The sequence below is a fragment of the Tupaia chinensis genome, unplaced genomic scaffold, assembly GCF_000334495.1.
Source record: "Tupaia chinensis unplaced genomic scaffold, TupChi_1.0 Scaffold000680_1, whole genome shotgun sequence".
Lineage (NCBI taxonomy): Eukaryota > Metazoa > Chordata > Mammalia > Scandentia > Tupaiidae > Tupaia > Tupaia belangeri.
The window spans coordinates 523,090-548,946 of record NW_006160204.1 but is presented as its reverse complement, the minus strand read 5'-3'; the positions used below and the strand labels follow the sequence as shown (position 1 = coordinate 548,946).

The 25,857-nt window shown below is 38.1% G+C and overlaps 2 protein-coding genes across 2 annotated transcripts; one reads left to right on the top strand and one right to left on the bottom strand.

The window, feature by feature from the left end:
- Positions 1-1,652: 1,652 nt before the first annotated feature.
- Positions 1,653-9,868, bottom strand: LOC102488041 (tripartite motif-containing protein 43-like). The gene is made up of 7 exons (XM_006160337.2): positions 9,730-9,868; positions 6,579-6,993; positions 6,286-6,381; positions 5,176-5,433; positions 4,440-4,462; positions 3,275-3,372; positions 1,653-2,256 (listed from the first exon to the last, which is right to left on the bottom strand). Exons 2-7 carry the CDS (start codon positions 6,987-6,989, stop codon positions 1,769-1,771), a joined length of 1,374 nt encoding a protein of 457 aa, XP_006160399.1. The 5' UTR covers positions 6,990-6,993; positions 9,730-9,868; the 3' UTR covers positions 1,653-1,768.
- A 6,046-nt stretch (positions 9,869-15,914) lies between these two features.
- Positions 15,915-25,153, top strand: LOC102491388 (tripartite motif-containing protein 43). Its single transcript, XM_006160345.2, has 8 exons — positions 15,915-16,223; positions 17,017-17,276; positions 18,577-18,991; positions 19,853-19,948; positions 20,815-21,045; positions 21,996-22,018; positions 22,718-22,815; positions 24,660-25,153. Exons 3-8 carry the CDS (start codon positions 18,581-18,583, stop codon positions 25,151-25,153), a joined length of 1,353 nt encoding a protein of 450 aa, XP_006160407.1. The 5' UTR covers positions 15,915-16,223; positions 17,017-17,276; positions 18,577-18,580.
- Positions 25,154-25,857: the final 704 nt, after the last annotated feature.

The window sequence follows — 25,857 nt, the reverse complement described above, 5'->3', positions numbered from 1 at the left end:
GGACTAGCATTAAATAGATTTTTAAAGAGGTTTTTGCTATAGGGCATGGCCACTCACTAGAAAGAGAGAGACAGACAGACAGAATGTGAGAAATCACCCCCCAGGGGGGTTGGCCATGCCACAGTCCTTTCTGCTGCAGTCCCCTCTTGGGATCTTAGCACATGCGCACATGCACCCAGTGTGAATTTAAGCCACCATGTTCAGGTCTTGAACAGTGGTTGACTATGTGGGAGTCCAGAGAAAGCATTATGCCATCTGCTGTGCCTTGCTTTAAGTAGATTTTCAAACATGCCCCCTAAACCACAATAATTAAAGCAATTTAATACTGAACTCACAGTATGAACTCACAGACCAGATTTTTAAATTGGTAAGGACAGTCTCATTGAGAGCTAAGAGTTCAATACAGTTCTTTCTTGAACAAAGTAGGGGTTAGTTATTCTGACCCCTGCGTTTGAAAATCTTCGTATAACTTTTGGCTCATCCGAAACACTAACAGCTTACTGTTGACCAGAAGCCTTACTGACAAGTAAACATTTGATTAACAAATATTTTGTATGTGATTGTATTATATATTATTTCAATAAAGTAAGCTAGAGAAAAGAACATCACAAGGAGATGTTCTTTTACAGTACTGAAAAAAAAACTCCAGATATAAGCAGACCCATAAAGTTGAAGCCCATATTGTTCAAAGGTCACACATGTACAAATATTTCTCTTTATAGGCCTCTTTTTACCCCAAGGTGCAAGAACGATCAACTCCTTACTTTAAGGATTGGGGAAAGAGATATCACAAGCCTGATTATTATTTTAGGCTGCCTACAGTACCTCCCATGCAATATTCCTCATCCTGGATTCAGTGCAAGAGTCCTGAGGGACAGTCCCCAAGACAAGCTAGGGGGTTACAGGCTCATAGGTGTCCCCATATCACCTCTGACTGGGAGAAAGTGAGAAAAGCAAAATTTCTCACTTCAGGAGTATTCACCTAATCCATGATCAAATTACACAATTCATTTTAAATCTAATCAGCTTTTCCCTCAACCTAAAATCTCTAAAATTTAAACAATTGATTAATATTCTGATTTTTGACAGCAAAACTTCTTCCAAATAAGATAATTATCTTGTCCATTTAACAAACTTAACATTTGTTAAGTTCCCATTGTATTTTAGCTGTTGTGCTACCCGCTAGGAATATAGCAGCACATACAAGGGACATTTCCTTTTTATTTCAGGATTTATGCTAATGTAATAGAAATCAAAAAGACCAGCTATTTGAGGTTTACTAAAATGAAGATGAATTCCTGTCCCGAGAGCCAGAGAGAATTTCTTATAAGATATAAAGGTGGTTTTTCTCCTGCTGTGAACAAATCAATTAGTAGAATTTAGTTATTTTGTCAATAGTGGAAAGATTTCAAACTGAGATGTACATTATTATCTGTTCTGTCAAAATATACAAACTCTGTTCAAACATTAGCTTATTAAATTGGAATCAGACACCAATGTAATTTGATAACCATAGAAAGCTTTAAAAAAGCAAGCAACCATAGCATGGATTCCAGATAATGGGTGCTAACAATAATTTCAATTACAAGAAATTGAGCCAGCAAAAGTTTGTATTTCATATTATATTCATGTTTAACAACAAAATGTTCACATTAAAGTAGAGAAAAAAAAAAAAAGACAGCACAGTATTACTGTTTTTCTTCGCCTAAGAAAGGTGGCCTCAGAGAGGGAGTTCCTAGATATATAGTCAAGTTCCTGAAATCCCCCATCAGAGATGTCTCGTGTAAAAGAAAGGCCTAACAGGGAAACTGAAGGAGCCAGCAGGATACCTCCATATGAGGGAGCTCTTGGCAACGTTTAGAAAACTCACACTTCCACTCTCAAAATCAAGAAATACACCAACCTGGCCCAGGGGTTTCTTTATGTAGTGACAAATCATTGGGGAGGTGGTCAAGAGATTGCAACGCTTATCGTCCTTCACACACAAAAGGAGAAATGCATCTTCAGAATCAGATATTGAGCCACTGCTCCTTGTCCAGGAATCCTTACAGACCCCTAGAGCCCAGTCCCAAGAGTTGTCCACGTCCAGCTCCCAGTAGTGTTTCCCAGCGCTGAATCTCTGGGTACCCCACGTGGCTAAATAGTGGGATCTGTCAGAATTCACAGATGTGCCTTGATGGTCGTGCCTGAACAAACTTCGCACATCAAACAGGCTGATACTGTGACTGGGTATTTCATCACTGAAGGAAATCTCTACTGTAGAAAGAGAATATTCTAGTTAAAATTGGTTTTTCAGCTTCTATAACCTGAGAAAGTCTACCTAGAGTCTAACCAGAAAAAGGCAGATCAAAATTAGAGGGATAGTACTTCGAGAAGTATGAGTAAATCTGCAAATAAACAAGCACCTGATCATAATGAATAAAATTCCCCCCAAATTCAGGGAGTATAAAGCTTACTTCTCTTGGTTACTTTTCTTGGCACCTGAATATCAGAAGTCCTGAGTACATTACCAAGTTACTAGCAATATAACTATCTCCACTCTGCTTTTTTGGTGGAGATATATATTAGCACTCCATCTGAGTGCTAATCTTTTTTCTGTTCCATAAACCGTCCAGGTTTAGCCCATCATGTACTTCTATGTATTGCCTCATGACCCAACAACTTGTTTTATTGTTCGCAAGTTATTTTCTATATTTAGTTGTTTTCTGCATTTAGTTGTTTTCTGAATTTACTTTTTTTGTGTTTGTGTACTTCTTCTGATAATACCAAGTAACATACATTAAAATTTAATTACCAAGAAATATTAAGTTAAATCTTCTAAAAGTATAAAATCAATAACCCTGTCACCATAGTGAGCCACACTGATAATGGAAATATCTTGATTTAATTTAGTATGACAGTGAATATCTGACCTTGAGAACATTTCTAGGGCTCAAGGAGCTGCTTATGGGATAACTTCCTTTTCCCCATTTTATGAGTAATTTATGATGGGTTAGAAACATGTTTATAATTACAACAGCTTTCATTTACTTTTCCAAATTATTGGAGGGATTATATCACTAAATATAATTCTAAACCTATCTTGCAGGTTGATTCCTTCTACTATTGGGTCATCAGGAAAGTCATGACATATTTTTGCATAGCAAAATAGAAAACTTCATCGCGACTTCCCCATGACCAAACAGATGAAAGATTAATAAATAGGGAGAATGTCCCATAGAAAGCCATTACCAAAGGACACTTTGTAGGGTGCCACCAATGAGCTGACGCTCACCTCGGAAGCAGTTGAGCCTGTCTCTCAGTCCAGTGATGGGCTGAGCACTGAGCTCCGGGTTCACAGGCTGGGGAATGAGCAGCTGCACAGATTTGCTCCTGCAAGGAAAAAGAGGCAGTGGATCTTTTTTGTGCCAAAGAATTCATCAGTGTTTAAGAATAAGTATAATTCAATTCAAATTAATTATCAAGCCAGCCCTGTGGCATTATGTTAAGAGAATCAGATCTCACATAGCTAACTGCATGGTTGCTTTAAATCCTGGGCCCAGTGACTTGACAAACACACTGTTCTCATGTGCCTGCATTCCCTCTCCCCCACTGTTTTCTCTGGTAAGTATGTGTCCCCATCTGACAAACTGAACAAAAAAATTCATCAAAACCCTTTGCTGATACTGTAGTATATCTCTACAATTGTGGAATAGAATTGTGTCATTAATTTTTAAGAAAAAAATTCGTTATAGGGTGTGTGTACTCCCTGGAGAAAGAAAGAGAGAGAGAAGAAAAATAAGAAAGTTTCTCCTATAGGGGATGACCATGTCACAATCCCTTTTCCTCCATTTTTCCTTTTGGGATTTCGGGAATGCATGCACATGCACCCAGTATTTTTCCCCTCTTTTCCTTTTCCCCCAAGTTCCCAAATCTGGGACTCAAACCCACAGTTGGCCATGTGGGGTTTAGTGCCCTAACCATCAAGCCACCAGCTGGTCCAAAATGTGTCATCCTTAGAAAATATTTCTTACTCCTTTGCCTGTTTTTCACGTGCTAGCTGGGAAAAAGTAATACACACATCTCAATATGTTTTTATAAACTGAAATGTAAAATCATAGACAGCTACCTTCTAGAAACTTCACTGTTGAGCCCAGCAGTATATACACACTTCAACCAAAAGAAGAAACATACTAATTTTTAAAAATTTTTCACTGTAAAGCTGTTTTTTATATTTTTAAATTTATTTTTATTTCTATTTCTTTTATACACTCAATCATGGAAAAATACTAATTTTTGAGGAAGGGAAACAGGAATTAATACTCAGTAAAGCAAAAACATATGCACACATAAACAAGTGAGATAATCTGTATAACCAATTTGACTCCACTTGGTTAAAAACATCTTAACCTCTTTCATGGATCTCATGGTGTCCTGGTTTGCACTGAAGTAAAACCTACCTTATCAATATGTCTCCCAAATCCTGCAAAGAAAAGGGAAGGGAAAAAGAAAAAAAAGCTTAGGCTTTTCAGAAATTGGATAATGTTTGGATTTGGGAAAGGTCTGGATTGTACCAATAATCTCCAACTACTCTCACCCGTACCCCTAGTCTGTCTTGTAAATTCATTTTCTTTTACCACTCTAAAAGTATTTCTAGTACAACATGTTGACATTATCGAAATTTTAATGACGTCAGACCCTGGCAGTAAGAAGAGAGAAAGAAAAGGTACTGACTTCACTGCTATGACCATCATCTGACTACAAAAATGTCGTTCCCAGAGCTTGTCTTTAAAGGGTAGTATGCTATAAATCAAGAACACTTTGAATTTAGGACAAAGGCAAAGAAGAAATGTTCATTTCCCCAAATTGTGGTGTACTGCCCAGTTGGATACAAAATGGAATGACATCAAGTAAGTGGTTCCTTTCTGGTTTCTAGAAAAGTGAGCTACATACAAAAGGAGAATTTTTAGAAAGGAATACCCTCTGGGGAATCAGCAGGGTTTCACAGTTTGCTATGTGCAGTGAGGCTACAAGCTACAGCCTACCTCCATTATGTCCAATTGGGAAACATGCCCACTATAGGAGCTGGAGGTACAGACATAAATGAGTATCATTGGTATCACATAATTGGTGTCGTAAAAGGTATGGACAGCAAATAATATCCAACATATTTGGAGGCATGACCACAGTTCTTACCTGGAGCAACTCTACATCTGGTTTATAGCACATTTTCCTCAGCTCTTCATATGTTTTTCTGAGGTGCTTTTTTTTTCGCTCCATTTTGGCTTTACTTATCTCAAGTTGCAGCAAAATCTCTTCACGTTCCTTTTTCAGCATTTCTAGATGTTGTTGCTCTTCCTCATGGAGAACAGGATGCAGATCCCTATATTCAGCTCTGTTCATCTGAGCCCAGTAAGCATCCCTGGTCATCTCTGCCCGGCGATACACGTAACACTGTGGCAACATGGGTGTCCTTGATCACAAACCCAGGCCGACTTCTTCATCTCTACTGAAGCTTCATCCAGTTATGTTGCCTCATGTCTGATACCAGTAAGCTACATATACAAATTCACATCCTCCCACTTTTCAGAAAGCACAAATTCGCTCCTCTTTTCCCTTCATTAATGTTCTGCCTTTTTAAAAATCTATACAAAAAACTATGTGTCCTTTTCTCAAACTACTTTCACCCTCTTCACTTGCTTTATTCCTGAAACACCTGAAAGAAACCTTTCAATTCCAGTTTACCAAATATCCTCTCAAATATAAAAGACTATTTGAAAACTATTAAAATTTATGGTTGATTCGTAGATAATTATGTAAAATATTCTGACCTCTGTGTTTATAAATTGGTCTTTAACATCAAATCTTCCTATTCCATAGCCTGATCATTCTCTCCGAGCAATACAGTCTTAGAATTATAAACCACCAGCAAAGCTTCCTAAAATTCTTTTTCCTAAACTTTTTTTTTTTCCTTAAGAGAGGTTTTGCTACAGGTTGTGTGTGGTCACCAGAGAAAAACAGAGAGAAAGCTAGAAATCACCCCCCAGGAGTGATGGCCATGCCACAATCTCTTCTCCATTCTCCTCCAGATCACACATACATGTACCTAGCATGAGTTTTAAGCCTCTGGGTCTGGTACTCAAACCGCAATCAGCTCTGTGGGAGTCCAGTGATGTAACTGTTATGCCATCTGCTGGCCCCCAGTCTTCATAAAATTCTTACCAGGATTATTTCAGCCCTAGAAATAAAGAGATTGTTTTGAACACGTTTGTCTCATTATGAGGTAAAATACTGTCTCATACTTACCATCCACCGGTTGGTGATATCACTCTCCTCATTTAGATTTCTCTGATTTTCTTGGATCTTTTCCCATAAAGTCCTCATTTGTTGTAAGAGCTTCTCCTGTAGAAGAACTATGAAAATTAGACTAGAGAAGCAAATAGGTTTGATTTCAGACCCTCAATGATAGAAAATAATTTAAGGAGTTTTAGATAAAAGTACTATAGGTAGAGTAAAAAAAAAAATGTTTTCCTTTCTGCCCTTAATATCACCATCCTTTATCCACCAGTTTTCAAAGTGCTCTCAGAGGTCTCACTTACCCGGTATTCCTCAGCAGCCCCATCAATGGGACAGTGTCTGTGAGTCTCATGTTCCTGAGACTTAGAGCAGAGCAGACACAGCAGGCTCTTGTCCTCCTCACAGAACACCTTCTTTGTTTCATGGTGGGTCCCACACAGATGTTCCTCAGAGCTTAGGCATTGCCAGAGACTGGCTTTTCTGGCAATAGACACCAGATTCTTCATTCGAATATCAGTTTTGAACTCTTTCTGCCGCGATGGTTCCCTGCATATGGGGCAGCAGGCAGGAATTTTGGCTTCTTCCCAGGAAAGGCAGAGGCAGGGTCTGCAAAAGCTGTGCCCACAGCCAATGGTGATGGGGTCTGTGAGGTAGTTCAGGCAGATGAAGCAGGTAAGTTCTTTCTGGAAGGCTTGTGTGATAAGTGAGTCCATTTCTCTGAGGGAAGAAAATAAGAACAGCTTATTCCTCTAGTCTGGAGAGAGAAAGATCTGAGCAACATTTGACTCAGGTTCTGCCTCAATAGTGTTCCTCTACCTAAAGAGGGATAGGTTTCATTTTACAGGTGAGCAGAAAAAGAAAACTGAAGCCCAAAAAGATGTCTTGTGATCTGTAGAAAACGTTGATGGTTGCCTAGCCCACAAGCATCTACATCCTACCCTTTCTCCTACATATAAAAGAATCTCAGTTTTATTTATTTTTTTCCTCCAAAGAGCTTGAACGTCAGGAGTTTGAGTCCATTTATAGCTGTAGAGAGTGGGTTCTGAATGATGTGTGTATCAGTCATATAGCTCTTTGCAATGACTGGGTAACCCAGAGCATATGACTCAACTTCTGCTTTCATTATTTTGTTTATCATAACCCGCTCCTTCGATGTGCATTTAAATTTTAATCAGAATCTGCCAACCCCCCAAAATTTCCATATACCTAAAAGTTAATGAAGAATAAACTAAACCTTGTAAAGTGGGGTCACATTTCAGCCACAATCTACAGACATGAATATATGAATCTGTTGAATTTGCCCTCCTATATCTTTATCTGAATCCCTGTAATCAAACAAGGTACAAATTAGTGTTAACTCTTATCAAGTGCTCCTTCACATTGGGAAAAAAATGAAATGATTATATAATGATAATAATTAACACTAGAACTCTGGTGTTAATTAGAACATACAACCTGATTTAAAAGTGTATTTTAGTTCAAAAAGTCTTTACTTCTCCTCTAGATAAATATATTTACTATCACTTCTGATATTTCTGCATGGTCACCAGTGTCACTATTCTACTTAACCTAATCATTTCCTGATTTCTTTACATTTAAGTCAGAAAACTGATATTTCTGAAGAGAAAGTATTATTATACTCTAGAATATTTTCCTCAACCATTCACTGCATCATCTAGTTATAAATTATAGAATATTCTCCATTCTGCATATATACATATATATATGTATGTATCACTTTTAGATTAGGATAGAATAGGTTAGTGCACAATAGAATAAAATCTCAATAAAATTTCAAGATCTAAAGGAGGAAGATTTGAAATACAGAGACACAGAGGAAGTCATGCAGAGACAGAGGCAGAGTGGAGCCAGGCAGCTGTAAACCAGTGAGAACCAAGGGAAACTAACAGGTTATCAGAAGTTAGGAGACCATTGTGAAGTGGATTTTCTATCACAGCCTCCAAAGGTGCCAACCCTGCTAACAATTTCAGGCCTTCAGAACCAAGGCACACTGCTATATTAAGCTTCTCAGTGTGTGATCATTTATTATGGCAGTCCTATAAAAATAACATACGAATGTTTTGCATTTATACCATTTTTCTCATTGCAGCTTTATAAGGTGAGTTTATCAGTATGAATTTATTATACAGATGAGAAAACACAATAATAAGATTATATAACCTCCCCAAATAACAGAAATCATATAATACATGAAAATAACAGAAACTCTAAAGAAAGCCATGTGCATGAAAGTAGATTTTTTTTGAGAGTTTTTTTTGCTATAGGGCGCGTGCACTTGCCAGACAGAGAGAAACAGAGAAACAGAAAGAGAGAAAGCAACCCCTGGGGAGGATGGCCACGCCGCAATCCCTTCTCCTCCATTCTCCTCTCAGGATCTTGGGCACGCACGCACACACACCCAGCGTGAGTTTAAGTCGCCAGGTCTGAGACACGAACCACGGTTAGGACTATGTGGGAGTCCAGTGACACAGCCATTACACTAACTGCTGGTCCCTGCATGAAAGTAGATTTTGTGAAATATGCCATTATGGAAAGTTGAACTTCAATAGGATGTTAGGATGGTAAAATTAGAAATTAACAATTTAAAAAATTGCAAAATAGTATAACCTGCAGAAAACAGGCTCAAGCACAGGTGGTTTAAGAGAGTTAATTAAAGGGCTAATCACAGTGTTTCTGCCAGGTAACCAGAATCAGCCAAGGTAAGCTACCCAGGTCTAAAAACTGGGGAAGCTGGCACCACTTCTGAATTTGAAGGGGCAAAAATAACCTCTAGATGAATTCAATAGATCAACTAACATGTAAATGTGATGGAAATATGAAGACAAAATTTTTAGTATGGAGAGTTTGGAGAAGAGTTTGTGACAGACTTAGTGATAACCTGGAAATGACCATTATCAACTCTGGAGAAAACAAAAATGTTAAGAAAAAAGGAAATATATACTCAGCTTTTAGAAAAAATGAGACCCTATTGTTTGATTCAAGGAAGATGAATAAAGAAGACTTAATTATGAGTGAAGCAAGCCAGACTTTGAAAGACTTATACTGTATATCCTCACTCAATATGTACCAAATATCTGCCCTCTATGGCAGAAGTTGAAAGACCTGAAGATATGATAGTAAAGAGGTTAGTGTAGGTACCAAGACTGTAAGAGAGAGGAGTGGATGGTAGAGAGTAGGTGTGAAGCACAAAGGAAAAAGCATTAACAGACAGTATGTAAATTTCTCTTTTAAAATATATACATATTATGTACATTATGATGTGGACTTTGTGTAAAATATGTCATTTGAAAATGAGAAAAAAAGAACCATAATTACAGTACCTTTTACTACCTCAGTACATTACATCTGTTTGGGAAACTCTTAAGACTACTGAAAGTTGAATTCTTTGTTAAGGAAGAGGGTATACATTCATTAACACAGAACTCTATTTACCTGATGATCCTAAAATTGGTCTCATCAGACTTTGTAGTGAAATATATTCAAAATATATCCAATTGGCTCAGGGGTTCTGCTTTCTCTGGGCCCTCTGGACAGCAGCAGCTAACTTTCTGAGATTATCACAGTTCAGCCAACTCCAAGTACCTCAGAGTGCACACCTTTTCTCTGGGATCCTTTATATTAATATCCTTTACACCCACCTTGGACTTTTTACAGTATGAAGGTCAGCTGGACCATATATCACCTTGTCATTGATTAGCTTAACTCACTAGTGCTGGTTCATCCCATTGACTTTTGAACAACATCCACTAAAGCAACTTGGGGCTACATTTCCAGGGCCCCACATTCTGTTCCCACTTCTGCTTTCACATCGTTCTATATTCAATATGATACTTGGACATATACCCCTCATTTTTTGATAATGCCCACTCTCTCTTCACTATGGCCTAGGATCTGATATCATCCCATCCTCAGAATGACCATTAAATCCCTTTATTCTTGATCATTTCTGCTCAGTTTTAGAGGTTAAGTGACATGTCAGGAAAAAAAAAATCAACGATTACCATGAGTAGTTGAGAAATGAAAATTAGAAGCTCAAGTGTCTGGCACCCTGGATGACGTAATTCTGTGTTTAGGGAAAAGAGCTCTAGGCATTCATTAATAGTTTACAGAGCTTAGAGCATTTAGTTGAAAGCAATTTAATCAAACTCAAATTGGCTACAGGGATCTCTTGACTGAAGTAATAACTTTTTAGTGTTTGACTGTATCATTGCTCATATTATTTTTTAAGCTGATTTTTTCTGTGTATTTAAAATTTTTACAGCTAAATCAGTTTCCAAGTAGTATTTATATGAATATTTTCAAAACTATGACATTATTGGGGAAAGCCCAATTTAATAAAAAGCTTTAATGAGTTGTTAGATATATAATACACTTATAAATATTACTCAACTTTTTAGCTATGCAGAGACAGAGTCAAAATGTGTACAGAAAAATATCTGGAAAGCAAAACTCCTTGGATTTATTTATAATGAAAACTTTAAAAAATATATTACCTTTTTCTTTATATTTTAAGATAATTTGGTAATGAGAATAAACTGAAAAAGACAACTATTTTTATAATAGTGTCAGATACTTAACTCTCATATAACTCACATAAACAGTTACATAGGTGTCTATACTTTAAACATTTGTTATATGTTATTTAATCACCTATATAAATTTTTAATAAATCTATAAATATGCATTTGTACTTGTAATACTAAATTCCAGGTAAGTTTAAATAAGTTCTCTTTTATTGAAAAATAAGTCCTTCTATTTACATTAGAGAAAATGTGTCCAAATCCTCTAAAGCAAATAAATGAAATATTATTCTTAAACTATGAGGTTGGCCAATATTAAGAAATGCTAATATTCAATATTGCTGAAATATGAGGTAGATGCCCTCATGTGCGCTCAAGAAGGGAGGACAGGCTGGATGAAGTCAGATTAGCCAGCCATTATTGAGGTTATCTGGATGGCTTTCTTTTATGCTGGCCTTTGTTCCTTTTCCTGGTCCCTTCTCTGACCCCTTCTCTTTTACTCATGGAGTCATCTTTGTGTTTTTGTTTTGTTTTGTTTTTTAGGTTTTTGCTATAGGGTGCTGTGCTTGTCAGAGAGACAGAGACAGAAAGCAAAGTAACATGGCCACACCACAATCCCTTTTCTATTCTCTACAGGGAGAATGGCCACACCACAATCTCTTTTCAATTCTCCTCTCAGGATTTTGGGCATGCACACAAACGCACCCAGTGTGAGTTTTAAGCCACTAGGTCTGTGACTTGAACTGTGGTTGACTATGTGGGAGTCCAGCAATGTAACCATTATGCCCTCTGCTGGTCCCCATGTAGTCATCATTGATTGACAGGGTCTTACATTCTGTCCACATGTATTTTCCCAAAATGCATCATGAAAGCCCAATGAAGTTCAGGGAGTCAAAACTGCAATGCCAATATATGCTATCTGAGCAAGGATAACTTAAGAATATGCTGCTGCTCTAGTGCACATGCTCAGCCTTAAGTCAAACAGAGGGGCTTGTTCTTGAAACAAGGCATTCAGAAGTTTGGCCTTGAAGCTGATGCCCCCTCAGTGAGGAATTGTTGACTACAGGACACAACAATGTGGGCCAGACTCTTGTCTGGGCAGGAGTCAGGGGCAAGGGGCAGGCTGCCCCTGATGATGTCCAACTGTTCCCTAACAAAACTTTAAGACCCTCCAGCCTAAATTGCTTATTTAATTCCACACTGTCTTTAGCATTTAAAATCCAGTCAGTTTATCCTAAATTTTAAAAGACTTTTTAACATTTTATAGCAATTTTTAAATTGACCATTCTCTGTTAAAAACTGGAAACCTTAGAAACTATATAGGTTTTAGAAATAATTACTTTCTTACTTTCTAAACTGTATTTCATTGAAAAATATATTTTATGTGATACCATAACAGAGATAATGGATAAAGATATTTTAAAAATAACTTTCTTAAATAATTATGCATGTAATTATTTTATGTTTATTTGGGTATCTGTGAATGTATTAAGTGTAATACACTTCATTATAATTAATAAATCTGTAAATAAAAATCCCCCTGTCTCCATCTCTAATTGCACTTAATTTGACATTGGAGAAACCTGAGCTAATTGATGGTTCTACGTGACTCATTGAACAACTGACATTGTATCTAAGCATGATTCTAGGTTCCCAAGAATCCTCTTTAAAGTGCTTCCTTTTTCTTATATAAGTAATTTACTATGGTCTTGAATCACATCTATCATTGTTCCAGCTTTCAGATTTTTTTAATATGACCATAGCATGTAAATTACTAAATATGTCTCTAAATACCTATATACAGCCCTTTATCTTTGGAAAATGAATGATTAATAAGGAGGGAAAGATTTCTCATGGAAAACCATTACCTAGGGATACTGTATGTTGTCCCAACAGTGAGCTGACTCTCCTCAGAAAATTTGAGCCTGTCTCTCAGCCCAGTAATGGTTTGAGCACTGGGCTCCGGGTTCATCACCTAAGGTATGTGCAGTTGCACAAACTCACTCTTGCAAGAAGGAAGAGGCTATGAGTCTTGTTCCAAAGACTTCATCATAGTGTTTAAGAAAAGACATAATCACTCAACTGAGAAGGGTTCTCATCCAAACCCTTTTTGATTTATAATGTACTTGTACAATTGTGGGATTGGATTGTTGCATTCACAGGGTATAAATCTATTATAAAATAATAAATAACTATGCTCTAGAAATTTTTATGGTGAGCCCAACAACATATGCTTCCTCAGCCCTAGGGTAAAGAAAGGCTGACCTCTGATAAAGGGAAACAGTAAGTCATTTTTAAGAAGATATACATGAGCACATGCTCACACAAACAACTGAGTATAATGTTTATGAATTATGTTTTCACTTTGTTGGAAACAGCTTGATCTCTTTCATAGCTCATATGTTGCCCTAGCTTTCAATGAAGTCCAAATTCACTATGTCATAATGTCTCCGAAATCATGCAAAGAGAACAAGAAAAGTTTAGACCTCTTTGGAAATGAGCTAATATTGGGTCATTGGAAAAGTCATGATGGTTTTTTATTTTTGTTCTTTAATGCAAAAATATAGCATGACTTTTCTGATGACCCAATATTTAGGATTGGAAAAATCAGGAAACAGTTCATCTCCATTACTATGAAATCATGTTATAAATTACTTTTCCTTTTCTTCTGTAGAGATAATCCCAGTACAACATACTGACACAACAAAGTGTTTTAATGAATTCAGGTCCTGACAGTAAATACAGCAAGTGCAGGGCACAGGTGGTGACTACATTACTATGGCCACATCTGTATGCAAAATGGTCTTTCCCAAAGCTTTTCCCCAAGAGTAAGATGCCCCAAATTAAGGGCAACTCAATTTAGGACATACAAATAGGAAGAGAAAAATCAAATCAGTGTTTTATTTTCCCAAATATTTACACACTACCTGGTTGGAGACACATGGAATGATAACGAATAAATAATTCATTTCCAGTTTTTTTTATTAATTTTTTTCAATTTTTTATATACATTCAATGACATTATTTAGCTTACAAGGTGAACATTTCAATATGTGAGCATTTCTCCCCAGTCCAGTTGATCAAAATACCTTCAACCGATAACACCACACCTCCCCATCCCGTCAATGCTCTGCCTCCATATCCCTCCTCCAAATGTCCTTCCTTAGGTCCCGCTTCTCCACACACACACCACATCTGGCACTAACCCCAATCTCTTGGGTTTGTACAACCTTAGGTCAAGCAGTTTCAGTCATAGAGAGCAGACACTTGGTATATATTAAGTAGGGACAAACACAAAGGACAGAAGAATTCTTTTCATTTTTGAGAGACTGTCACTACAGAGCACATGCACTCACCAGACAGACATAAAAAGACAGAAAGAAAATGAGAAATCACCCCCTAGGGTGACACAATCTCTTCTCCCCCATTCTCCTCTCATGATTTTAAGAACACATACACACACACACACATACACACACATACACACACACACACACACACACACACACACACACAGCATGAGTTGCAAGCTGTTGGGTCTGGGATTTGAACTGCAGTCTGCCATGTGGGAGTCTAGTGCCTTAACCACTATGCCTCCTGCTAGCTCCCTACCCCCCCCCCTTTCCAGTTCTTAGAGAAGCTACAAAAGGAGAATTTTAGAAGGAGACATTCCCTGTGTAATGTACTGTTACAGTTTCATAAAGTCTGCTTGTTCATTGTTAGGAGAGGAGTTATAGTCCATCTAGATTATCCCCATTTGAGAAAAACCCCAGTTACACATGCTTAAGATAAATAAACATCTCTCTGGTATTGAATAAATTATATGACCAAAGATGTGGACTTCAGATAATGTAAAAGATATTTAGGACCAGCTCATGGCCTAGTTGTTGAGGTAGACTGATCCCACATGACCAATGTCATGTTTCAAGTCCTGGACCTGAAAGCTTGAAAGACATGCCAGGCATGTGTGCAAGCCTGCCCTAAATTTCAAAAGGAGGGAGAAATAGAGAAGAAGGGATTTGATGTTACTACACCACATTGGGGGATATTTTCTCTTTCTCTCTCTCTCTGATGATTGCATGTGCCTTCTGGCAAAGAAAAAAATTACGTAAAAAGAACAATTTACAGAATGGCTACTCAATTGTGAAGAAGCCTTGTGGAGGCTGCAGAGGGTCACTTCTTTCTCAGCCCTCACACAACGAAGATGGAGAGCTCTGCCCAGCCTGCCCTTGAATGGTTGGTGACAAAGGTGGGATATTCCTTAAGGAGCAGCCTCAAGGCAGGACCCTGGGTCTTCTGTGTTAAAACAGGAGCTTGGAGAGTGGAAAAAATATTTTTTAAAAAATTAAGAGGTTTTTGCCATAGGGCACATGCATTCACTAGAGAGAGAGATGGGGGATAGTCACACTACAATCCTTTCTCCTCCATTCTCCACTTAGGATCTTGGGCACACATGCATACACACCCAGTGTGATTTTCAGGGTTCCGGATCCAGGATTCAGACCACAGTCAGCCATGTGAAAGTCCATCTTTGACTTCTGCTGACAACTGTTTCAGACTTTGACCAGGGCTTGGTATCAGTATCTCAAGTTCCCAGAAGTATTGGAGAAGATACCTGTTCAGGTTTGATGAGAAGGACATCAGGGAAACCTATGTTATTTTCAGCTGGATGTTGACAGTTGTTGCCACCAAAAAGCTCAGAAAAATGAATCTCAAACCCAAAACTTGCTATCACCCTCTAGAACCAGCTTTGTTTATTTTAGTATAGATTTTTCTCAAGAAACATGAAGGTCCATAATCTTCTATGCAGGACTAAAAGTTACTGTAAAAAACTTTGAGAATGGTGTGTGTCAATCCCCTCTTCTCCTCAAGAAATGTGAGACAAGAATATTTAGATTTCTTCTGATTACACAAGTATCAGTTGATTTACCAACGTTTTGTACAATAATGAGGGAAAAAACAAATAAAATAAGATCACATTAATCTCATTATACCTAGAGAAAGTTTATGACTGTTTTGGAAAAATATGTATTATTCACTAATAAATACTTTTATAATCCACAGAGGAAGGGATGGTGCTGGTAAAATTGGTTGAGAATTGGAAAATAAAGCCAGCCCTAGAGGCTTTTTACCAATTGTGGTCTCGTACTGAAGAAAATTTTTGCTTTGGAATCCAAGAACACTTTTGAGAAAACAGAACTGTGGTATATTGAACTGCAGTTCTGGAAATCACTCACATGTCACCAGAGTTTGAATCCCTGGGCAGGTCAGCCCACAACATACTGGCTTACATGAGCGCTGAAGATCATGATGAGCTGGACAGCTGGGACAAGTGTGACAAGACAGTGTCAAAGGTCTCTCAGAGTGTACACCATGCTCTGTCTCATGAATAAACCTCAAGAAAAGGTACAATTGTGAAAATTTAATATGTGAAATGTATTTATACATATATTTTGGAAGACTGAAAGATTAGATAACAATTTCTTTCTCCAAAACCTGCATTTCCTCAGATGAGTCATTAGGTGACAAACGCATAAGGAAAGGGAGGCATCTGTATTTAACTGTCTGATTTTAGCAGAATGGGAATATGTGTTCTTCTCTAAAACTACTCTTTGTTTTTCATTTTTCAATCATTGTGTGGTATATATATATATAATGCAAGTTATAAATTAAGTTGCCTAAGGGGGTCTCTGGGCTGGGACTTCTTGGCATTCTTTCATATACAGTCAAAGATGGTTTAGGTAGTACCAAGCAGACAATTCTATTTCCCGTCCATGCTGACAAGTCTTGAGAGTCTTTTTTTTTTTTTTAAGTCTTGAGAGTCTTGACCTGGAGTATGAGAAGAAAGGGAAATATTTATTCTGGAGTGGGGATCAAAGATGTTCTAATATTAAATCCATACATGAAAATATAAAAATCAATCAATAAATAAAATAAACCCCTCTCTATATGACAGAGTAGAATTAAAGCCAATCTCACACAAAATATTTCCAAATATCCTAAGACATTTAATAAAACTGCAGAATGATTCTATTTTTAGCATTATCCATACAAAAACAAAAGAATGCAATTGGAAAGAAAAAGTTACACATGAAGTAGGAATTTAGGAGCCATTCATTGTTAAAATCAATGACTTGACTAGATGATACCTGCAGAGATTAACTGAGATGTTAAATCAATCTTTTCCTGTGTTTCGAAGAAATCTAATCATCCATACCAACCCATTGGAAGACACAAAATGCAATCACTAGGAATGAATGTGCATGGTCTTCAGAGACTCAGTATTAGGACTCAGATGAAGCCATACTCATTCACCTCCAGAAGACAGTGTGCTTGGAACTCACCTGGCTATAGAGATTTGTGAAAACACCTACCAACACACATTGAGGACTGATCTCTGAATTGATTATAGTATTCCTGCTACGGCAAGCACTGGTGAGATCTCGACGTGTTCCTTAGGTAAGTACATAATTTATAGAAGACAAGTTCTTGCTACACTCCCCAACAAAATCACATAAGATTTCCTATTTCTTTTTCTTTTCCAGTTGACCCATAATAATTGTACGTATTTGTGGGGTATGGTGATTTATTTTCGGATACATGACCAAATTGTGTACTGAACAAATCAGGGGGATTAATAAATGGGGTTATAGCTATGAAAGATATTTGCCTACTTTATAAAATGATGACATTCCTATTCTGTCATGCTATGCACGTAGGCATTAAACTTACGATTAAATTTAGTTACATCATTCATGTATTACTTCATTGTTCCTATGTATAAGGGCTAAGAAAATAGTTACAAGATACCTTGTAATTTCATACTTTGTGTATATCCTAAAATATTTTTAGTAACCTCTTATCCTATGTGTGTATTACATTCTACTCTAAAACTAGTGTGTTGTGCTAGATAGTCTAAATAATGAATTGAATGGATTGAGGGAAATATTGTGTAGAGTAAGGAAGTAAGGGTTGATTTTTCAGAGGCATCAGTTTTCTGAGTTAAATGTTAAAGAAGCCAGGTAAACAGTTGGACATCAAGAAAAGCGACACTGATGATTATGCAGAAATGACAGCAATTAGTTGGATATCTGTATTTAACTAGTGTAGAAAGGAGGACCCCAATTTTTTTTTTAGCAAAGTAAATTTTTTAAAGAATTTATGTTCAGGTGCCAATTCTAATACATCTTTTCACAATGTGAAGGGTGCTTAATAATCGTTCACAGACTTGGTATAGATAGATACTTTCTTTTCCTTTTGGTTTGTTTAATTAGAACAATGTAGATAATAAAGGCATGAGAGAAAACTCAACAGGTTAGTACGTTTGCATCAGTAGATTCTTGGTGAATTCCGATCCACTTTTACGATGTTTAATCTTCATCAACCCACATGCCCTTAGCTCACCCAATCACTGGCAGGAAACATTATGATTGACTTTGAGAGTACTCAGGATCCATTTTCAAAGACATAATTCGGGTCAATCTCTTGTAGTTCAAATAATTTGAACTTTGTGCCTCAACAGAACAGTTCATTTTATGCAGGAGAAAGGGGGTGAGAAATGATGCAGGTTGATGAGACGACCAGCAAAGTCTCATAAAGACTTCGAGCTCTCTGCATACCTCTGTTTTCTCTTTGGTCATCTGTAAAGTGAAGCCTGTTCTGCTTTAGACAAGTATGTCATTGAGTCAGAACCTGAATGTTTCTCAGGCTTCTGTCTTCCAGGGTAGAAGAATAAACTCTTCTGATTTTCTTCCCTCAGAAAAATGGACTCTGGCATCACACAAGCCTTCCAGAAAGAACTTACTTGCCTCATCTGCCAGAACTTCCTCTCAGACCCAGTTGCCATTGGCTGTGGGCACAGCTTTTGTAGATCCTGCCTCTGCATTTTCTGGGAGGAAGCCCAAACTGTTCCCTGTTGCCCCTTGTGCAGGGAACCAACACGGCAGAAAGAGTTCAAAACCGATATTCGAATGAAGAATCTGGTGTCCATTGCCAGGAAAGCCAGTCTCTGGCAATTCCTAAGCTCTGAGGAACATCTGTGTGGGACCCACCATGAGACCAAGAAGGTGTTCTGTGAAGAGGACAAGAGCCTGCTGTGTCTGCTCTGCTCTAAGTCTCATGAGCACAAGGCTCACAGACACCGTCCCATTGACAAAGCAGCTGAGGAATACCGGGTAAGTGAGGCCTCTGAGAACACTTGGAAAGCTGGAGGGTAGGAGAGCATAGAGAGTGGCAGGAAGATGAGGCTCATGGCGATGATAAACTCATTCTTGGCTGAGTGCTAGTTTCTATTCTAGGTACCTGTGAAGAATCTGGTAATAAAATATGAAAGTAAGGGGACTTCCGTGGTGCAGCCATAAACAAAATGCACCCAGACCAACCCATATGGGAAGATTCCTGTTCCTGACCAGAATCTTCCCTGAACTAGCTGAGAATGCATGTGCCTGTGATCTGGGGCTGGCTGTAGCTAGGAGTGCAAGGTAGAGTCAAGACCCTACTAGGGGTACTCCATCTATTTTTATACCTGTCCTTTGCCCATGAAAGAAAGAAACTGAAAATATGTAACCGTATGTGCCATCTGGGAGCTTGCATTCCGTGTGGAGGATGATGAAGGTAATAGTATTTTGATTATTTGGTATAATACCCAAGGCACCACAAAATGCTCAGAGATATTGGTTACAAAAACTACCAGTGTAAAAGGCTTCTATATAAACAAACATTTACTAACACAGATGAATTAATATATAAAGTATGTTGGTATAAACAGGGAAAGATTCAGATCCAAATCCCGATGCAAATGCCACACTATCTGAGAAATGGCCATGTTTATTCATGAGTTTCCCTAGGAAAAATGATTACATTCTGTGATTTTACAATTAGAAATTTTCTAAAATTGACAGTAATCAAGAGAAAAGGGAAACATCATCCTTCCACTTGCCTAAAAGTAATTTGAAAATCCCTGGTTTGTCTTCATCATTAGTTGTTTTAACAGTAAATATGCTCCTCTTGTGCTCAAGTTTACACTTCCTTTCCAGGAGAAGCTCTTCAAGCAAATGCGTTCTTTATGGGAAAAGATCCAAGAAAACCAGAGAAATATACACAAGGAGAGCCGGATAACCAACTGCTGGGTGGTAAGTACAAGGCACTTCCCTTCAGAATCAGCCAGAGGCAGACCTCCTAGAAACTTACCCATTAAGAAATAGAGCTGCTGGGACCAGCAGTTAGCGTAATGGCTATGTCACTGGACTCCCACGTAGTTGACCGCAGTTTGCGTCCTGGACACGGTGGCTTAAACACTCGTCAGGCATGTGTGCGTGCGTGCCCAAGGTCCCGAGAGGAGAATGGAGAAGAAGGGATTGTGGCGTGGCCATCCCCCCTCGGGGGTGATTTCTCGCTTTCTGTCTCTGTCTTTCTGGCGAGCACACGCGTCCTATAGCGAAAATCTCTCTCTCAAAAAAAAAAAAAAAATAGAGCTGCTGTCATCATAGTTAGGATTTTAGGAAGATCTTTTCTGGTGGTTTCTGATCCTGAGTGCAGTGCACCATTGCTGCTTAAAGAAAGAAAATGATAGGCAGTGTAGGAGAGGAGTTTGAAACTAAATACCAATTTACTAACACACATCAGAATATTGCATGCAATGTTTTTGAAAAAAATTCAAATGACAATGACTTGAATGTAGTATTTCAGAGTTGAGAGGATATAGAGTGAAGAAATTATTGAAAAGCTTTTATTCAGGTGTCAAGAATTCTTAAAGGGATAAAAGTGGGTTTGAAGGAAGTGCGGGCATGCTTCTTTGACTGAAAGAACGGAAAATAAATGAAGGGAGGAAGGGGAACAAATTTATACTTTCAGAAAAGTGGGAGGATGCAAATTTAGGCTGCACGTCCCCTATAGATGAAAGACTTTAGTCAGAGTGAAATAAATGCAACTTACATGGAGAAAGATATTATCTTGTTATTTGCCTGAAAACGAGATCATGGACATCATGTCCCTGCAGTTTTATGTGTATCTGCGGGAGGAGATGATCAGGGCTGAGTACAGGAAGCTGCACCCATTCCTTGATGAGGAAGAGCAACGTCACATGGAGCATCTTAGAAATGAAGGCATAAACATTTTGTACCAACTGAAGACAAGTGAAGTCAAAATGGTTCAAAAGAAGAAAAGCCTAAGAGAAATGTATGAGGAGCTGGTGATAATGTGCCATAAGACAGATGTGGAACTGCTTCAGGTAAGAACTGATGACATGCCTGGAAATATTTTCTATGATCTGAAGTCCACACATTTGACTACATCATTGATTGAGTATCAGAGATATATTTATTCATCCCATGCATCTGTGATAGAGGTCTCTACCAGTTGGAAATAATCTTGATGAATTGTAACTCCTCTCCTAATTGAATTAGCAGTCTTTATGGATAGTAGATTATTCAGGGACTGTTTCCTGCTAAAATTTTCCTTTTGTAGCTTGCTTCTCTAAAATGCAGTGTTTTAGTCTGTTTTATTCAGGAAAAACAGAACAAACAAAACAAATCTGAGTCTAGCCAATACTGGAGAGTACAGGGTTATTCCATTAAGTTGTGAAGGTTCATGCTTTAGTCTCTGGCTATATTACAATGTGGTGGAGGTCAGAAAAGGGTGGCCTAGGTTCCATGTGTGTGTCTCTCCCTACAAACCCATCAGTAGTCACTGACAGGGGTCCTACCCTAATCACTTAATCACTTCCAAAAGCTTCACCTTCCAAACGATGATGTTTCTTCTCAATATATTCACAACAAAATTCAACACACAAGTTTGGGGGGGGGGATATTCAAACTATAGCAACCAAAAGAAACTATTCATGGATATCCACTTGCATTTTAGTTGTATAATGTGCAAAAATTTGAGAAGAGCTTACATTTTCTCTTTCTCTTTGTATGTCCTAGATTTAAATTGCCCTTAATTTGGTGACATGATCTCAGGGTGAAAAGCCTTGGGAAAGAGCCCTTTGCATACAGCTGCTACAACTGTATTGCTACAACTTTATTTAAATAGCTTGCTTTCATTAATCTGTTGTGCTGAGTTTATCTCTACAGGAAAAGTAACTTTACAACTATGGTTTAAGGTTCATGGAGACTGGTACTTTTCTTGACTTGTCCCAACCCAGATATGAAGTCTAAACTTTTCTTCTTTTCTTTTCAGGATTTGGGAGACATTCTAAAAAGGTAAGTTTGGTCTTCAGTGTAAATTGGAGCACCACAAGAGCTTTGAAGGAGTCTGAACTATTTCTAACAATGATACATACTGTACCCAATTGTTCGTGTGTATGTGTTTTTGTATTTTATTGAATATGAGTTCCTGTTCCCCCATATAAGAAAATTAGTCTTTATGGATTCGGCAAGTGTGAGGATGGGAGGGCACTGGACTCCAACATGGCTGACTGTGTTCAAGTCCTGGACCTGGCAGCTTGCTTTCTCACTCTTTCTCTCTCTGTCTCTGTCTCTCTCTGATCAAACTGAAGAATAACAATAAAGAAAATTAAATAATTCTTTAAAAAAATAAATAAAAGAAAATTAGTCTATCTCTCCCTCTCTGGATGAGGAATATATGTGCTGCTGGGGTCAGTGAAGAAGTTTCTAGAATATAGGTATCCATTTTAGATTTTAAACCATAAAAATCTCAGTGGACTAGTCTGCTCCAGATGGTAGATGAAAGGCAAGTACTTATAAATGGTTTGGAAATAGGCCAAGAGAGGAAGTAAAAATGTTTTCGGATGAATAGAAAACTCCTATCATGCAACTGTGGAGATACACTATACTTTTAGAACAGGGTTTGATGAAACACTTCCACTTGAGTAATTATGTCTTTTCTTAAAAGCTGTGATGAAGTACTTGGGTATAGGATTCATTGCTTTTCCCTTGCAGGAGTGAGTTTGTGCAACTGCATATGCCTTGGATGGTGAATCCAGAACTCAGTGCTCAACCCATCACTGGACTGAGGGACAGGTTCAACTACTTTCGAGGTGAGTGTCAACCTAGTAGTGTGATGCAATTGAGTGTCCTTCAGTAATGGTTTTCTTTTATTTCTTCTTTTTTCTTGTTAAATTAAAAAAGAGTGTTGTGCTTGCTGGAGACAGACACATGAAAGGGTGGGGAGAAAGAAAGCAATTTCCAAAAGGATGGCTATGCTACAATTCCTTTTCAATTTTCCTCTTGGGATTTTGGGCATGCATACACATATGCCTGACACATTTTTCAAGCCACCGGATCCAGGATTCAAACCACATAGTCAGTCATGTGGAATCCAACACCTTACCTATCACACCATCAACTGGCCCAGAAATGGCTTTCTGTAGCTAATGTTTATAAGAAAGAAGTGAGTCAATAGAATAGGTGTTTATGGTCATATTTGAACTGGGATACTATGAACAAACCTAAAGCAAAGCTCATAAAAGAATACATCTAAGGGGAACCAGCAGTTAGCGTAATGACTATGTCGCTGGACTCCCACATAGTCGACCGTGGTTCAAGTCCTGGACCCGGTGGCTTAGAACTCACGCTGGGCATGTGTGCGTGCATGCCCAAGATCCTGAGAGGAGAATAGAGGAGAAGGGATTGTGGTGTGACCATCCCTCTTGGGGGGTGATTTCTCATTTTCTGTCTCTATGTCTCTCTCTGTCTGTCGAGCGCACGCGACCTATAGCGAAAACCTCTCCAAAAAAAGAATACATCTAATTCAGGCCCACATTAAATAACATATCATGGGAAAAAGAAAACACTGAGAAAAGGCTCCTCGACACCTAGAATCATTCTTACATGCAATGTCAGTTCAATGAATCATATAAGACTTAAATTAATTCAGTATATTCCAATTTCAAATTAAATACAGTTAGTGACAGAGACAAGAGGTTTTATTTTTAAATAATTTTGTAAAATTTAGTTGAATTTGTAATGTGCGTTATACTCGATAAATTAAAAATACATGGATAGGGACCAGTAGGTGACATAGTGGTTAAGGTGCTGGACTCCCAATTGGCTGACCATGGTTAAAATCCTATACCTGGTGGCTTGAAACTCAACATTGGTTGCATGTGCATGTGTGCCCAAAATCCCAAGAGGAGAATGGAAGAGAAGGGGTTGCAGCATGGCTGTCCCCTCTGGAGAGTGATTTCTCACTTTCTGTCTCTGTCTCTCCCTGTCTCTCAAGCTAGCATATGCACCCTATAGCAAAACTCTCAAAAAATTTTTAAAAAATGGATAACTAAGTGCATGAAGCATTATTTTATGAATAACAATGATGACAAAAACAGGTTGGTTGATGAGGCAGTGTTAGCTGTCCATGTAGATCCCAACCTAATGGATAGGCTACAGGCAGAGAGTAGGCATCAGATGGAACCAGGAGTAGAAGGAAGAAAGTTCTTTCTAGGTAACCACTTCTATGAAGGCATACTTATATTTTCTTTAAAGTAATTTGCTTGATTAAAACATAACATCACTGGTGAAGTGATTAGCACTTATTTAGATCTACTTTTCTACCTAAGAATGGAACAGGGGTAAATTATTGCTGTAGACTTAATTGACTGTCATGCACAGGTCTCTAGTTTGTCAGGTGTTATAAAAAGTAACCAGGCAGAGGTAGCTACGACCTGTCTCCCTTTTATAATGTCTGAAGTTTTAGGAATTGTTTTCATTGGGATTAGGCATTTGTTTTTCCCGCAGACATTCTGGCAGCCTTTGAATCTGATTTCAACTAAAACTGTCTCTCTAACTTTGGCCTGTTTCTTTCAATGAGACTCAAGAAAGACCTTGTGATCTTATAGTGATTGAAAAACTGATTTTTGACTGAAATATTCTCTTCCTTTCACAGTGGAGGTTTCCTTCAGTAATGAAATAACCAGTTACAATATCATGCTGTGTGATGATATGAAAAGATTGTTGCTGAGACATGACCATCAAGGTGAATCTAGGAATTCTGACAGGCCCCACTATTTTGCCACATGGGGTACCCAGAGATTCAGTTCTGGGAAACATTACTGGGAGCTGGACGTGGACGACTCTTGGGACTGGGCTCTAGGGGTCTGTAAGGATTCCTGGAATAGCAACGCTGGCACCATGATTGAATCCAATGACACCTTTCTCTTTTTATGTGTGAGGGAGAATAATCATTACAGTCTCCTGACCACCTCCCCAGCTATTTGTCACTATATAGAGAAACCCTTGGGCCGGGTTGGTGTGTTTCTTGATTTTGAGGATGGAAATGTGAGTTTTCTGAATGTTGCCAAGAATTCCCTCATGTGGCGGTCCCCCACTGGGTCCTTGAATTTCCCAGTAAGGCCTTTCTTTTACACGGGCCACACATGATCAGAGACAAGTCAGGAACCTGACTATATACCTGGAAACTCCATATCTGAGAGCTCTTCTTCAAGAAACCAAATCAATATTATGCTATTGTGTTTTTTTCTACTTTAATGTAACTGCATTTTATTGCTATTAAATTTGATGATACTGTTAATGCAAATTTTTTGGTTTAACTTTTTTAATTAAAATCTTTTAAAGCTCATTATCTAGTAGATATGCTGTGGCTTTTGATGTGTTTATAATCTTGTCAGAGCTACAAAATTATGTAGCTGCATGACATAAATATAAGGGTCAAATACAAGAATACAGATTTCATACATGATGACCTAGTTATCCAAGATATGCATGTCATTTTGACATCTCGCTCCTCTTGACCTAAGAAATTCTACTAATAGTGGGACCAGCAGTTGATGCAATGACTATGTTGCTGGACTCCCATATAGTCGACCGTGGTTCAAGTCCTAGACCCGGTGGCTTAAACTCATGCCGGGCGCGTGTATGTGCATGCATGCCCAAGATCCCTAGAGGAGAATGGAAGAGAAGGGATTGTGGTGTGGCCCTCCCCTCTGGGGGGTGATTTCTCACTTTCTGTCTCTCTGTTTTTCTGGTGAGCACACACACCCTATAGCAAAAACCTCTCCAAAAAAAAAAAGAGAGAGAGAGAGAAAAAGAAATCCTACTAATAGTAAAAGGGAAAAAGCACTCAT

Excerpts from the sequence above, each read along its gene's own strand:
- LOC102491388 (XM_006160345.2), top strand. The coding sequence starts at position 18,581 with ATGGACTCTGGCATCACACAAGCCTTCCAGAAAGAACTTACTTGCCTC. Across the intron at positions 21,046-21,995 it reads CAGATGTGGAACTGCTTCAG|GATTTGGGAGACATTCTAAA; the intron begins GTAAGAACTGAT and ends TTTTCTTTTCAG. Across the intron at positions 22,816-24,659 it reads CAGGTTCAACTACTTTCGAG|TGGAGGTTTCCTTCAGTAAT; the intron begins GTGAGTGTCAAC and ends TTCCTTTCACAG.
- LOC102488041 (XM_006160337.2), bottom strand. The coding sequence starts at position 6,989 with ATGGACTCACTTATCACACAAGCCTTCCAGAAAGAACTTACCTGCTTC. Across the intron at positions 5,434-6,285 it reads ATATCACCAACCGGTGGATG|TGTTACGTGTATCGCCGGGC; the intron begins GTAAGTATGAGA and ends ATGTTGCCACAG. Across the intron at positions 4,463-5,175 it reads CAGATGTAGAGTTGCTCCAG|GATTTGGGAGACATATTGAT; the intron begins GTAAGAACTGTG and ends TTTTCTTTGCAG.